A 13,641-nucleotide genomic window follows, 5' to 3' on the forward strand; every position below is an offset into this window, starting at 1 on the left:
TAACCCGCACATCCCTAGGCACTAAGGTGCAATTTACCATGGCCAATCCACCTAACCTGCACATCCTGACTTGGAAAAACCATACCTTCACTATCACAGGGTCAAAATCCTGGAACTCCCTTCCTAACAGCACTGTGGCTGTTCAAACATCAAACTTCAGAAAGGTGGCACCCGACCAACATTTCAAGGGCAGTTAGCAATGGGCAATAAATGCTGGCCTTGCCAATGAAGTCTACATCACCTGTACTAATAAAAAAAAGGCTTAGAAGTTAATTCTTTACAGTCTTTAATTAAAAAATGCATTAACCCCAAAATTGGTTCAGAAGATTTTTTAATTGAATGTTTTCAATTAAAGAACAAGAAATCCGTTCCATAAACAATCATTGTTCACAATGAGAAAGGTAAACAAAAGAACTGAAGCTGCTGCTAATCACGGGTCTTGCCTAAATTAGTACTTTATCGTGGAAATGTTTATTAATATTGTAAATGAGACTTGTTTGAAGTGAATCTTTAAGAAGTTACTCTCCTACGACTGTTTGAAAACCTCTTGGTTTAAAAAGAAGACAAAGAAACTCAGAAATCCTCACAAGGAAGGGAGACATCTCTTGGTGCCTGTTCAGGAATCTATGATGCAAGCTGGCAAAACTAGCTCAATAAGAAACCATGATGAACAACTGTTTACATTGGACGTTGCGATTATAGATGTTTACATTGACTGTTCTGATGTTAAATGTTCAAAACGTGACTCAAATTTTGACCACAAGAGCTAGGATTTGTGGACAAGGAATTTATGAGGCAGGGTAGCATGGTGGTTAGCATAAATGCTTCACAGCTCCAGGGTCCCAGGTTCGATTCCCGGCTGGGTCACTGTCTGTGCAGTGTCTGCATATTCTCCCCGTGTCTGCGTGAGTTTCCTCCGGGTGCTCCGGTTTCCTCCCACAGTCCAAAGATGTGCGGGTTAGGTGGATTGGCCATGCTAAAATTGCCCGTAGTGTCCTAATAAATGTAAGGTTAAGGGGGGGTTGTTGGGTTAGGGGTATAGGGTGGATATGTGGGTTTGAGTAGGGTGATCATGGCTCGGCACAACATTGAGGGCCGAAGGGCCTGTTCTGTGCTGTACTGTTCTATGTTCTATGATTGTCCATGCATATCCATAAACTGGACTGTTTCCAGGCTAATAACGGAGTATATGTTATTATTGAGAGTTCTATATGCAATTCACTCTTCAATTGGTCACTTGTAAGTTAGCTCATCAGTGACCTGAAACCTGTATTTACCTGTGGCCTGTTAGATATTCTGCATTATTTTAATTGCTGAAATTTTTACCTGCTTGCAGTTTTCCCTTATGTGCCATGTTCTTGTCTCCTCCACATCCATAAGCGTTTTCTCTTCCTCCACCAGCATTCCAATCGGGGAGTAGATTAATCCATTTACAGATATTTTAATGTTCCTTCCCCAATGATTTAAGTATGGGGAGATCATCACCTTCAAATGACCTTCTTAAGATTAGAAAACTGGCCTCTTCCCTTTCCCCACCATTCAGGAGAAAATTTTAATGTGAATAACTTGACATAAATTTAATTCTCCAGAGCTTAGACTTTCAGCTTTCTGCTTTTAACATTGGAGCTGTGCTGTAGTGCGTTACACATCAGAGCTATATCATGGTAAAGTGAATATCATTAAGCAACGTTGCTTTTAGTTAATAACAAGTTGAAAACATTTTTATTGTTCAACAAAGAACCAAATTAAAGGCTATAGCCAAGAATTTCCTCTGTCCATATACTTTTGCTTTTGTTTTCTCAATGACATACAAGTGAATGCAATAGCAGATGAGACTGTATGATGTACAGTTTTTTTGTAAGTTAACACTAGCCTTCTTCTTTGTTCAGGCTGTAGATTGGTGGAGCCTTGGAGTCCTGATGTATGAACTGAAAACTGGAGCATCACCTTTTACTGTTGATGGAGAAAGGAATTCACAAACTGAAATTTCAAAGTAAGGAGTGCAATTACTGTTGCTGTATGAAGTTCACCAGATAATCACAGGCTAAGGCCATTTGAGCCATCTCAATTGGACCATAAAATCTAGGTCAGCACGGTGGCGCAGGGTTAGCCCTGTTGCCTCACGGCGCCGAGGTCCCAGGTTCGATCCCGGCTCTGGGTCACTGTCCGTGTGGAGTTTGCACATTCTCCCCGTGTTTACGTGGGTTTCGCCCCCACAACCCAAAAGATGCCAAGCCACACTAAATTGCCCCTTAATTCGAAAGAAAAAAAATGAATTGGGTGCTATAAAATCAGTGGCATGGACCAGTTGCACCAAATGGCGCTGTGCTGGTAGTTTGATGTAATCCTCGAGTTCCCCCATTGAAGTATCCAGTAGTTACCTCTATGATTCCACAGTTTTCACCTATATTATTCCTAACTGGAAATCTATTCTGTGTACGTCAATCTTTGTACGAAGAGGAATTTCCTGAACATAAAATTACCATTTACCAGTTCTGAATTTGTGTCCCCTTTTCTACTCCAGTATTTAATTCAAAGTACAAAGCAGGTTTATTTGTTCCTCAATAGAAAAAATATATATATCATTCAGAGCACCATTCATAACCCTCTTTTTCAAGGTTGAAATTCTCCAGTTTCTCAAGAGTTCCAATTTCTTTCAGCTTTATTTTTAGTTATTTAAACTTAACCTTTGGAATATATGTCATTGATAGAGGGTAGGTCCAGTTACAGTGGCGAGGGAACCTCGACAAATGAGAATCTCCCAGTGCTGCAGCCTTCATCCACCATCACAGCCGTTGAGGAATAGTTTTGGATTATGCATTGCCTGGTTCCTCCTCTCCGACTTTATATTGTGGCTGATCCTGCCAGGAGCTTAAGACTCCCGATGGCATTGCTCTTGGGATGAATGGAACGTTCAAGCCTCTCCACCACGGCAAGGTGACAATCCAAGGAAAGAAGAGGGCATTAAGTACTACACATGGAAAAGAGAAATAGATGGGCTGGATTCTCCCACCTGGCCGCCGCATGAATGCCACGGGCGAGCCACGTACAATGGAGAACTCCATTGACCTCAGGTGGGATTCTCCAGTCACCGGGCAGAAGCGGCATCTCTTTCAATGGCATTAGCAGGTGGCTATTTAGAAAAAACATAGCGCATCAGGTCCAACAGCATTTCCTTGCTTCAAACCGGATTGCCTTCCGGACTCATACGTCCCCCTGAGCCCAGTGTTCCAGAACCCAGGTAACTTAGAAAATATTGTCCTTCTTTCCGGCTACAGAAAAGAAAGAAAACAGCAGCCTTCAGGCATCTGCAGCCACCAGCAGGTGCAAGCAGTAAACACCACCTACAGCTGTGAGGTGTTCTCACAACTAACAAGGCCACTTCCTTATTAGTAATAGCCTGCAGCTGTGAACCTAGAGGCTGCTCACAGTTAAGGGGAGTTAAAGTGACCGTCAGTATATAACAAAATCGGAGCTCTGTCCTGGAAGTATCTGATAGGTCGGACAGGCAGCTATTTTGCCCCTGTTAAAGTTATACACAATTTTGGAAGATGGCTTGTAGGTCCTGCAGATGCTAAGCGCCTCACCAACCCATCCCAGGGGTGACACCCGCCCCTGCCCCAACCAGTCCAATTCCCTCTGGGAGATCCCAACCCCTCACGAGCACTGGAGCAGTAGTTCCTGAGCCTCTGGGCTGCATGCTGGAGAATGGAAATGGCTACTTACATCCTCAGTTCCCCTCAGCAACCATTGCACCAGCTTCATGTTTTTAAAAAGGAGTGCCTGCTTAATCTCTGACTGGGAAACTGGTTAGTTTCCTGGAGGCCGTTACTTTGGATTTTCTTCGCACTACTGAGATGGGAATTGGTGCTATTTGGGGTCAATGATCTCGCCACATTTGGGCAGGATCCGGAACCTGCCACCGAAAGTGGGCCGGTTACGTAGCGAACTGATTCACACCAAACCCTTATCTTGATTTTGCCCTTTCTCGTTATTTAACCAGTGCTACCAGTTCCACGTTGGGCGCAATGCAGTGATTAAATCATGGCTATCACCTATAGGATGGATGGAAATCCTTTCAACCTCAACCAGTTGAAATCCAGGCAAACAATGACACTGACACGTCGTGGAACTTCAGTATGCATATGACATTTCTATCTCCACTCTCTCAGAAGAGAATCTCCAAGCTGTGCTTGATACCTTCGCGGAATCATACCAGAGAATCGGTCTCAGCCTCAACTCAAGAAGACTCAAGTCTTTTACCAACCTGCCCTAGGCAAGAGCAGGTCTCACCCTCAGCAAGATCAATGGAGAAACCCAACCAAACATGGAACATTTCCCATATTTGGGGAGCCAGCTCTCCTCTAAGGCTGATATCGATGCGGAGATCCAACATCATATCCAATCCACAAGCGCCTCCTTCGCACTCCTAACGTCAACAGTCTTGACAACCGCAACATCTGTGTTGACACCAAGATCCTCATGTACAAGGCGGTCATCCTCCCAACTCTTCTGAGAAAGTTGGACTACGTACAGACCTCACCTCAAGGCCCTGGAGAGGTACCATCAACGCTGTCTGAGATGGATTCTCTGCATCAGCTGGGGGGACAGGCGTACTAACATCAGTGTCCTTGAAGAAGACGAAAGCACCAGCATCGAGACCATGATCATTGGTTCTCATCAGCCACGTAAGAACTCACTGAGCTCATGACCAGTAACATGAAGTTTCTTAGGTGGACAATCATACTCGTTAGCGAGTATGAAGAAGGCTTAATGCCTGTCTGCCATAAACTTAATCTACAATTGCTCTGTACACAGCTCAGTTGTAATTTCTGTGATCCATTTTCCTAACCTTTTGGTATTGTCGTAAAATTCATGTCATTTATATAAATAAATGGCACCGAGATAGTTGTCCCACTAATTATATTTTACTCAATCCTACATGAAGTTGAAAGTTTACCGTTTAAGCTCATTGAGTTATTTATATCCCTTTTAACGTTCAACAATGTTTTTTCCCCCTTCAGGAGAATTCTGAAAAGTGATCCTCCATATCCTCCAGAAATTGGTCCTTTGGCTAAAGATGTAATGAAGCAGCTCCTCGTTAAAGATCCTAAAAAAAGGTTGGGTTCTGGTCCAGGAGGTGCTGATGAAATTAAGTCCCACCCCTTCTTCCAGGTGAAGAAATTAAAATGTTGTTAATACTGAACTGTGGTCTTTTCGATAGATGTCAATGGAATCCTATTTGTATGTAATAGGTTAGGCCAGGTAAAAACATTATAACCTGGTTTAGTTATTTCATTCCATTTCAGAATATTATCCCTTCTTCAGAGTGCTCCACAAAACATTGTCCTAAATGTAGTGCCACTGTTGTAACATTGTTGTCCAAGACTAAGATTTTGTCTTTGGTGAAGCATAGAATGGGAGGGTGTGTTCTCCAATCACTTTAAGGTGGGCCAATATGGCTTTGGAGGATTTCCTCCTTTTCACTCCGAGGAAACTGTGTCCCCTGTCTTCAAGTTCTGCATGGATCCCAGCTCAGCTTTTGGACTGAGTAAGTCAGCATGCTCAGTTCCCAGCGAAGGCCCCTCCCTGCCATATTGGCCAGACATTACGTTTGATCCTCTCCAGCACACTAGAGCAAGCACTTCAACCGTTCCAAGTGAAACTTAAAGATGCTGACTATGAACTCGGTACTCTACCTTTGGACATTGCTTCTTAAACCAGGAAATTACTATATTTTTGCAACATCACAGAACCTCAATAGATGTTGGTAACTAAATCCAAGTTACAGAAATGCTTAGTACACTGCTTTATTTACTCAAATTGATGATTTTTTGGTTGATCACTGACACTGTAAATTTAAACATTTTAATTCTTCCTGAATTATGAATTAGAACGGGTGTTTATCTACTTATAATTTCTGGACTGAATATACTGGGCAGCACGGTAGCACAAGTGGCTATCACTGTGGCTTCACAGTGCCAGGGTCCCAGGTTCGATTCCCTGCTGGGTCACTGTCTGTGCAGAGTCTGCACATTCTCCCCGTGTCTGCGTGGGATTCCTCCGGGTGCTCCGGTTTCCTCCCACAGTCCAAAGACATGCAGGTTAGGTGGATTGGCCATGGTAAATTGCCCTCAGTGACCGAAAAGGTTAGATGGGGTTGTTGGGTAATGGGGATAGGGTGGAAGTGAGGGCTTCCACCCTATCCCCATTAGGTGTGTCGGTGCAGACTCGATGGGCCGAATGGCCTCCTTCTGTACTGTATGTTCTATGTCTACTACTGCATGGCAAAATTCAGATGTTCTGCTGGGTTGCAGCAATTACTAGCCTGCAATTTATTTTTTAAACTTGCATTTATTTAGCGTCTGTCACATCCTCAGGAATGTCTGAATGTGCCAATGAGTTTGTTTCTGAAATATAGTTACTACTGGCTTGGAGGAAAATGTGGCAACCAATATGTGCACAGCAATGTCCATCAAAGAGCAATGCAGTAAAGAACAAGTTTGTTTTTGTGTTGCATTGGGAACTGATGATTGGCTTGGGCTCCACCCGCTCTCAGATTGGTGCTGTGTTTTCTTTTGCATCCACCTAGGGCTGAATTATATAATGTGCCATGGTACCAGCCCACCATCCCATCTGGCTAAAATGTCAGGGTAGCCATCCAGGAGAGCAACGGCTGCCACACAGCCATTTAAGATGGGATTTTCCCTCCTCAGAGACAAGCAATCCCACCTCAGCGAACTGCCGATCAAAGGCATTTGGGGCTTGAGGAAAGTTTCACTGATGGATCAGAACGTTGTTGGCATTTGGGAGTCAAGAGGAGATGGGGTCGGGGTTTAAGTGGCCATGGGGTGGGGGAACCTGATGGGGTTCCCTGATGGGCCCAGGGATGCAGTAAAGGAGGAATTCCTCCCTACCACTCACCACCAGCCTGTGAGGTGGGCCACTTGACATAGAATCCATAGAATCCCTACAGTGGAGAAGGAGGCCAGTCGGCCCATCGAGTCTCAACCATGGGCCTCTCCCAGCACCAGCCTAACCCCAGTTGCAGCGGGATGACGGACCTTCCAGTCCCGCCACTGTCAACAGGGTTTCCTGTTGTTCGTACCCTCTGCCACTAGCAGGACCGGAAGATCCCACCAATGGGAAGAGCCAGAAAATTCCGCGCTACATTGCAGCAGCCATAAAATGCAAGTTGCTGTTCATTGTTAGTAACCTTTTCCAATATGTTTTTGATGTTGCCAGAAAATAAACTGGGATGAGTTATCTGCCAAAAGCATTGAAGCTCCATTTAAACCAGTTATCAGGGATGAGTTGGACGTTAGCAACTTTGCTGAAGAGTTCACAGAAATGGATCCTACATACTCACCTGCTGCACTGCCTCAGAACTCTGATAGAATCTTTCAGGTTAGCACTTTTGAAATAGTGTCGAAGCTTTTAAATTAGATTCTTTGCAGAACATTTGTTTCATCTCCTTCACACTTTTTTAAGGAGTTTAAAAAAATAAAACCTTGTTTTCAAACTATTCTTTTATGCAACTTCATTGATTAAATAATCCACAGGGTTTGTTAAATGGACAACCGGTCCTTCAGATGCTACAAATGGAATGAACACAATCAATAGCCAAATGACCAGCTGTAGTCTTTGAAGTAATAAGAAATAATCCAGCTGAACATGTGTCCAATACACAGCAGAATGCTTATTGCTTATTATACACTGGCTTAGTAGTGGCCATTCTAAATTAAGCTAATTCTCTTCTCACATTCAATCCAGGCCATGCCCATGTTGGTAAACAGTTGTGCTCTTCATTCCCTTCCCTTTCTTTACCGTCATAGCTTTCTTTTCCTCTTTCCCTTCTCTTACTTCCTTCCCTTTCTCTCTCCCCTGCATTTCCTTTCTTCTCTGCCCTTCGCTGTCTCTTCCCTGAGTCTCCCCCTCACTTACATCTAATTCCCTCCTTGCCTTACTCCTCTCCCCCTTTCCTCTCTCTCATTCTCTGTCCTCTCTGTCGCCCTCTTTCCTCCACTTTCCTCTCTTTTCTTAACTCCTCTCTCCCTTCCCACTTTTCCCCTCCCCTTCTCCCACTTTCCTCTCCCACGTTTTCCTCTCTCTCTCTCTCCCTATCTCTTTTCCCACTCTCTACTTTCCCCATTTGTCCTCTCCCGCTTCCCTCTCTCCTGCACTTGTCTCCCTCTCCTGCACTTGTCTCTCTCTCCTGCATTTGCCTCCTCCTCCTGCACTTTCCTCTCTCTCCCACACTTTCCTCTCTTTATTGCACTTTCTTCTCTCTCCTGCATTTTCCTCTCCCACACTTTCTTCTCTCTCCCTCACTTGCTTCTCTTTCTCACACACTTTCCCTCTCTTTCACCTGCACTTTCTTCACTGTCCCGCACTTTCTTCTCTGTCCCGCACTTTCTGCTCTGTCCTACACTTCCTTTTCTCTCCCGCAATTTCTTCTCTCTCACGCACTTTCTCTCCCGCACCTTAGCTCAGTGGGCTGGATAGCTGGTTTGTGATGCAAAACAAGGCCAGCAGCACGGGTTCAATTCCCGTACCAGATTATCCGAACAGGTGCCGGAATGTGGTGACTAGGGGCTTTTCACAGTAATTTCATACTTGTGACAATAAAAGGTTATTATTATTATTTCTTCTCTCTCCCACACTTTCTCTCCTATACTTATCTCTCTCCCCTTCCTTCTTTGCCCTTCCGTCTTTCTGTCCTTCATTCTTTCTCCTCTTTTTCTTTCTTTTCCACCCCCTCTCCCTTCCTCTCCCCACCACACTTTCCTCCTGCTCCTTTCCCTTCCCCGGTCGTCCTCTCTCCCTCCCCCTCTCTCCCTTCCTCTCTGTCTCCTTCCTCTTTCCTCACCTTATCTTCATCTCCTCCACCCTCTCCTCTTCCCTTGTTTCCCCCTGCCCTTCAATGTTCTGTGGTTTATTTTCCATGCAATACTTCTAATTCATCCTCTCATCCGGGCTATCGTTCTAGTTTTAAAATGCCCTCTCCAAACCTAGCTTGTAGAATAGAATCTATAATTATGCTGCTGCCTGATTTACCACAGCTAATATAAAGATGCCATGAAATTTTCATGAGCTCACCATTGTGGTTTCGTAAATTCCCAGTAACAACAATTATTGCGAGCAACGATAAACCTCAGAAATTATAAAAACATCTAATAGAATTTTTTTAATGTAAAACCAGAGGTTTAAGAAAAATAAAAGGATACACAGACAAAAGTTACTATTTCACTGCTTTTACAGGTGGCATCTTGAAAAGTGATATAAGCTACGGAGGTGAAATGATCATATTTAGCCCTGTTGACAACATAGCTTCTTGTGAACAGCAGCAGTAAATTGTGGTCTGACGTGTTTACACCCAGAAAATAGGTTGGAATTAAAAATACCTTTGGGGTCTTGACCTTGTTAGTGGGTGTAAGACTCCCAGTGTGATAATTACAGAGCAGGTTTATGCCAAATCACTCGAATGTGGGGGAGCTTCAGCCAGTGATGCATGAATGCTGGAAACAAGTGGATGAGCAAAAATGCTTGACTTTTTCTGGAGCAAGATTATGGGGACCATCATTTTGAAAGTCATGAATCAAACAGTGCAGCCTACTTCTATCACTCTATGTTACTAACATGAGAGCTGGTTTAGTTTGTATTTTGTTAACAATTGATAGTCTGTAGTTGTCTCTTTTGTGGCCAGTTTTTGACTTATGGATACTTTATGTTGTAGGGTGTTGGTTACAGCTCTGTAGGTCTGAAGAAATTGTTGTGGCCATACATAGGTTAACCATAATCCTTTATTGAGTCTTAGAACTATTTACAAATATAGGGCACAGTTTAACAGGAAAAGTTCTAAATGCTGTATCGGACACAACTTCGTGGGTGCTTTCCGAAGTTCGAACTGGCGAGACCTCGGCCCGTATTTTACAGCACTTAGTGCCGGAAATGATTCCCCACAAGCTTCAAAGCGGAATGGTTGTCGCACCAGCTGATTGACCTGGACTGTGCCCAGCACCTTCCTGCTAACAAGGGGAGCTCACTCCAAACACACTCCAGTCAGCACACAGCCAGGCCACCATTGAGACCTGCTCCACACTTCGGGAATGCCGATCTGGCCAGGCTGCTGGTCACTGAGGAGGCAAGGCGGAACACCCTGTTCCCCCGAGGGGGTCGGAGAACTAGTCATGGCCAGAGATGCCTCCTGGGAAGCAGTCGCAGCAGCCACCAGTTCGGGCAGCGTGACCATGAGGCACACCATCCAGAGCAGGAAGAAGATGACCTACCCGGGCTGTAACGTTAAGTTAACACCAGTCCCCTGGGATCAGTCCTGAATGACACTATCCTGACCTTTGTGATGGAACCATCAATTCACTAGACATGTGCTTTAAGATATGAACAGTGGTTTTAATCTACTTACAACAGAGCCAGCCTGTTCCGCATTGAACTCTCGATGAACTGAACGACTGGCTCTGAGTATTGGATTCATACAGCAGTCCAGGGGGAGGAGTCATGGGCGGAGCCAAGGGTGGAGCCCTGTACAAACTCCTAAGCATTCCCAGCGCTACTCCCCCTAGTGGTCGGGCAATGCAACTGCGCTTACAAATGCATGGTCTCATGTATATACAATACAGTGTGAATTACGGAGTTACATTCACCACACTTTGCCATAACCCCTCCAACAAGTTGGTGACTGGCTCCTCGTAAGCACCCACCGGCATATCACCACGCCTGTGCCCCAGCATGAACTGGCAACCACCAGCACAACCCCTCCATGCCCAGGAGCGGTGCCCATACATGCCACCTGCCATAAACCCCCATCCTCCATGCATTAGGCATGCAGATCACAGTGCTCTCTCCATCCCAGCAGAGCCCAGTCAGATGCTGAGCCTCTGGACAAGGCTATCCTGGAGCTGATACAGACGCGAGGGTGTGGCCGTGAGATTCAGGTGAGGATGTCAGCGAAACACCGGCGAGTGCATAACTGATTGGGGGAGTCCGAAAGGCTACGAGCACAGGAAATTATGCCGCCGATGCATGGCACCGAGGCCGACATTGCTCGGGTGGCAACTGCAGTGGAAAGCCTGGAACATGATGTCAGCATGTTGAGTGGGGTGTCCAAGGCATGGCTCAGTCTGTGACAGCCATGGTTGACATCATGGCTCAACATCAAACCCGAATCTCTAAGGGACGTGTCCCAGACACAGGTGGACATTGCCGAGGCACTCCAGAGTGTGGCCCAGTCACTGAGGAACATCACCGAGGGCATCAACACCATGGTGCAGACAACAGGGAGGCGCCAGGGCCAGCAGGGCCGGATGACGCAGAAGCCTCTAGAGCTTACTCCAGCTGCCTCTCCCATGGGGACCCCAAGGGCCCTGCAGACACCGTCCGGGAGGAGGGAGCACTAGAGCCACGGTGTCTTCCAACAGGGAAACGGCAATGGTCTCCACCTCACCCAAATCCTCCTCCCTCCTGACACCAGCGCATCTCAGGGTCAGTGAGCAGAAAAGGGTGGCACGGCGATGCCAGTGCCACCGGTAAGTCGGCCAGGAACCTCCAGCTCCAGACCCTCTACAGGGCACCCTCTCTCCCACCCCGTTCTTCTCAGTCTCCACCAGGGGCATGAAAGGCCACAGTGCACGAAAGCAGCAAGCTGTCCCCACCTCCGACGTGCATCCTGGGGACACATCTAGATGATACGGCAGAGCACGGAAGCTTAAGAAGATTGAGGATCAATGAATGGGCACGGGTGGTGGGGGGACGGGGGATGGTACCATCTGTAGCTAGGGACAATGAGGGTTTTGAATGTTTACAATTAAAACATGTTACACCTGATACATGGGAAGCATTTTTCACGTTATTCCTCTCAGCGGGCACCATGTGCAGGTAATGGGTGTGAGCAGAAAAACAGGAGTCAGATAGTGGCATGGACTGAGGAGCACCTGAGCCTGCCTCACAGCAGGTTATCACCACTCTCCTGCCTTGTATAATGACCTGCTGACAGTGCTGACACAGGCCCATCACCTGGGGTAACGTTGCACAAACCCTGGAAGGATGGAACAGGGTAATCTGGGAGGGTGGGGGCATGTGTTGGAGAATCGGGGAATGGGGTGGGGGAGGGGGTAAATGGGTGGGAGGGATGGAGGTGAAAGTGGTCAATTGGGAGGGGCGAATGGGGAGAGTTGGAGGAAGGAGGGATCGGATGGAAAGGAGGGATAGGGGAAGGAGGCATGGAGCAAAAGGAAAGATGGGGATAGGAGGATTGGGGGGAACAGGGTGGGAGAGAGGGTGAGCTGACAGACAGCCTCGTCCTATGAGAAGCAGCAAGGGACCCCTGGCCTTCTGGGCAAACCAGACCCTTGCCACTGCCTGTCCACGTTCCGCCGCTTGCTCCTGTGCGTCCACCCCTGGCTCGTCCTTCAGCCCCTCATGGTCCCGCCCTTCCTCAGATGAGGCCACTTGTCCCTCCTTCTCTTTCCAGCATGTCGCCTTGCTGCTGCGACAGGTTGTGGAGGGCGCAGCGGACCAACACGAAGTGGGAGGCCCTCTGGGGGATGTACTGCAGTGCACCACCAGAGTGGTCCAGGCATCGGAACCACAATTTGAGCAGTCCGATGTTCTACTCAGTGACAGCACGGGTGGCAATATGGGCCTTATTATATCAGCTCTCCGCATCGGTTTCGGGCCTCTGCACTGGCATCATCAGTCAGGACCTCATTGGGTACCCCTTATCCTCCAACCCGTCATCCTCAGGTGGTCCTTGAAGAAGCCAGGGACCTCCGAGTGTCCCAGGATGTAGCTGTCGTGCTCGCTCCCTGGCAAAATGTGCACATATATGCATGATCTGCAGGCAGTGGTTGCACACAAGTTGAACATTCAGGAAGTGGACCCCTTTTTGTTGCCCAGATGCCCCAGTGCGCCAAGGTGACATGCATGTCATCAATTACCCTCAGGGCCCTGGGCATCCCAGTGATGGCGGTGAATCCTGCAGCCTGGGCATTTTCTGGGGGGTGCCAAGTCTGCAAGGTCATGGCACAGGTGTCGCACCATCTCCTTGTTGAGGTGGAGCCTCCTGCGGCGCATACTGTATGTCATTTCCTTGAACGATCAGCGGCGCCCGTGCACCTTGGGCCTCACCAGCGTCCCCTTCAGTGCCTCTCCTCAGCCTGATGGGTGTCCGGGTCTGCAGGGTGTGCTACAGCACCCTGCACTTGGGATGCCGCCTCAAGCCTGCATCGACGCTGCTGCCACCTTCTCTGGTGTCTGGCCGCCTGGGCTGCCACCAGCATCGCAAGGGCTGCATCTCTGGGGTCAACATCACCACCCATATTGTTATATCTGTATGGAATAGAATAAGGTGAGAGATCAACAATAAGTTAGGGCTTCCACCCCAGGACGCTCAAATCCCCCAAGCCTCACCCACCCTTACGTGTCCTGCCTTTTCTCAGAGTGCCATCCAGCGAGCCAGGCTGCTGTGGTTTCTTCCCATAGTCCAAAGACGTGCAGGTTAGGTGGATTGGTAATTGCCCTTAGTGTCCAAAAAGGTTAGGAGGGGTTATTGGGTTAAGGGGATAGGGTTGAAGTGAGGACTTAAGTGGGTTGGTTCAGACTCGATGGGCCAAATGGCCTCCTTTT

At 47.2% G+C, this 13,641-nt stretch overlaps 1 protein-coding gene across 3 annotated transcripts in view; it reads left to right on the forward strand.

The window, feature by feature from the left end:
• The window catches only part of rps6ka5 (ribosomal protein S6 kinase, polypeptide 5), a 264,579-nt gene that overhangs the window by 181,624 nt on the left and 69,314 nt on the right, over nt 1-13,641 (forward strand). For 2 of the 3 annotated variants that reach the window (XM_038773338.1, XM_038773355.1), the window contains exons 7-9: nt 1,890-1,993; nt 5,025-5,175; nt 7,246-7,407. In XM_038773338.1, the coding sequence (XP_038629266.1) occupies nt 1,890-1,993; nt 5,025-5,175; nt 7,246-7,407 (417 nt within the window). The remainder of the gene's footprint in view (nt 1-1,889; nt 1,994-5,024; nt 5,176-7,245; nt 7,408-13,641) is intronic. The other variant, XM_038773347.1, reaches the window with a different exon arrangement.

This window comes from Scyliorhinus canicula, chromosome 2 (assembly GCF_902713615.1).
Source record: "Scyliorhinus canicula chromosome 2, sScyCan1.1, whole genome shotgun sequence".
Classification (NCBI taxonomy): Eukaryota; Metazoa; Chordata; class Chondrichthyes; order Carcharhiniformes; family Scyliorhinidae; genus Scyliorhinus; species Scyliorhinus canicula.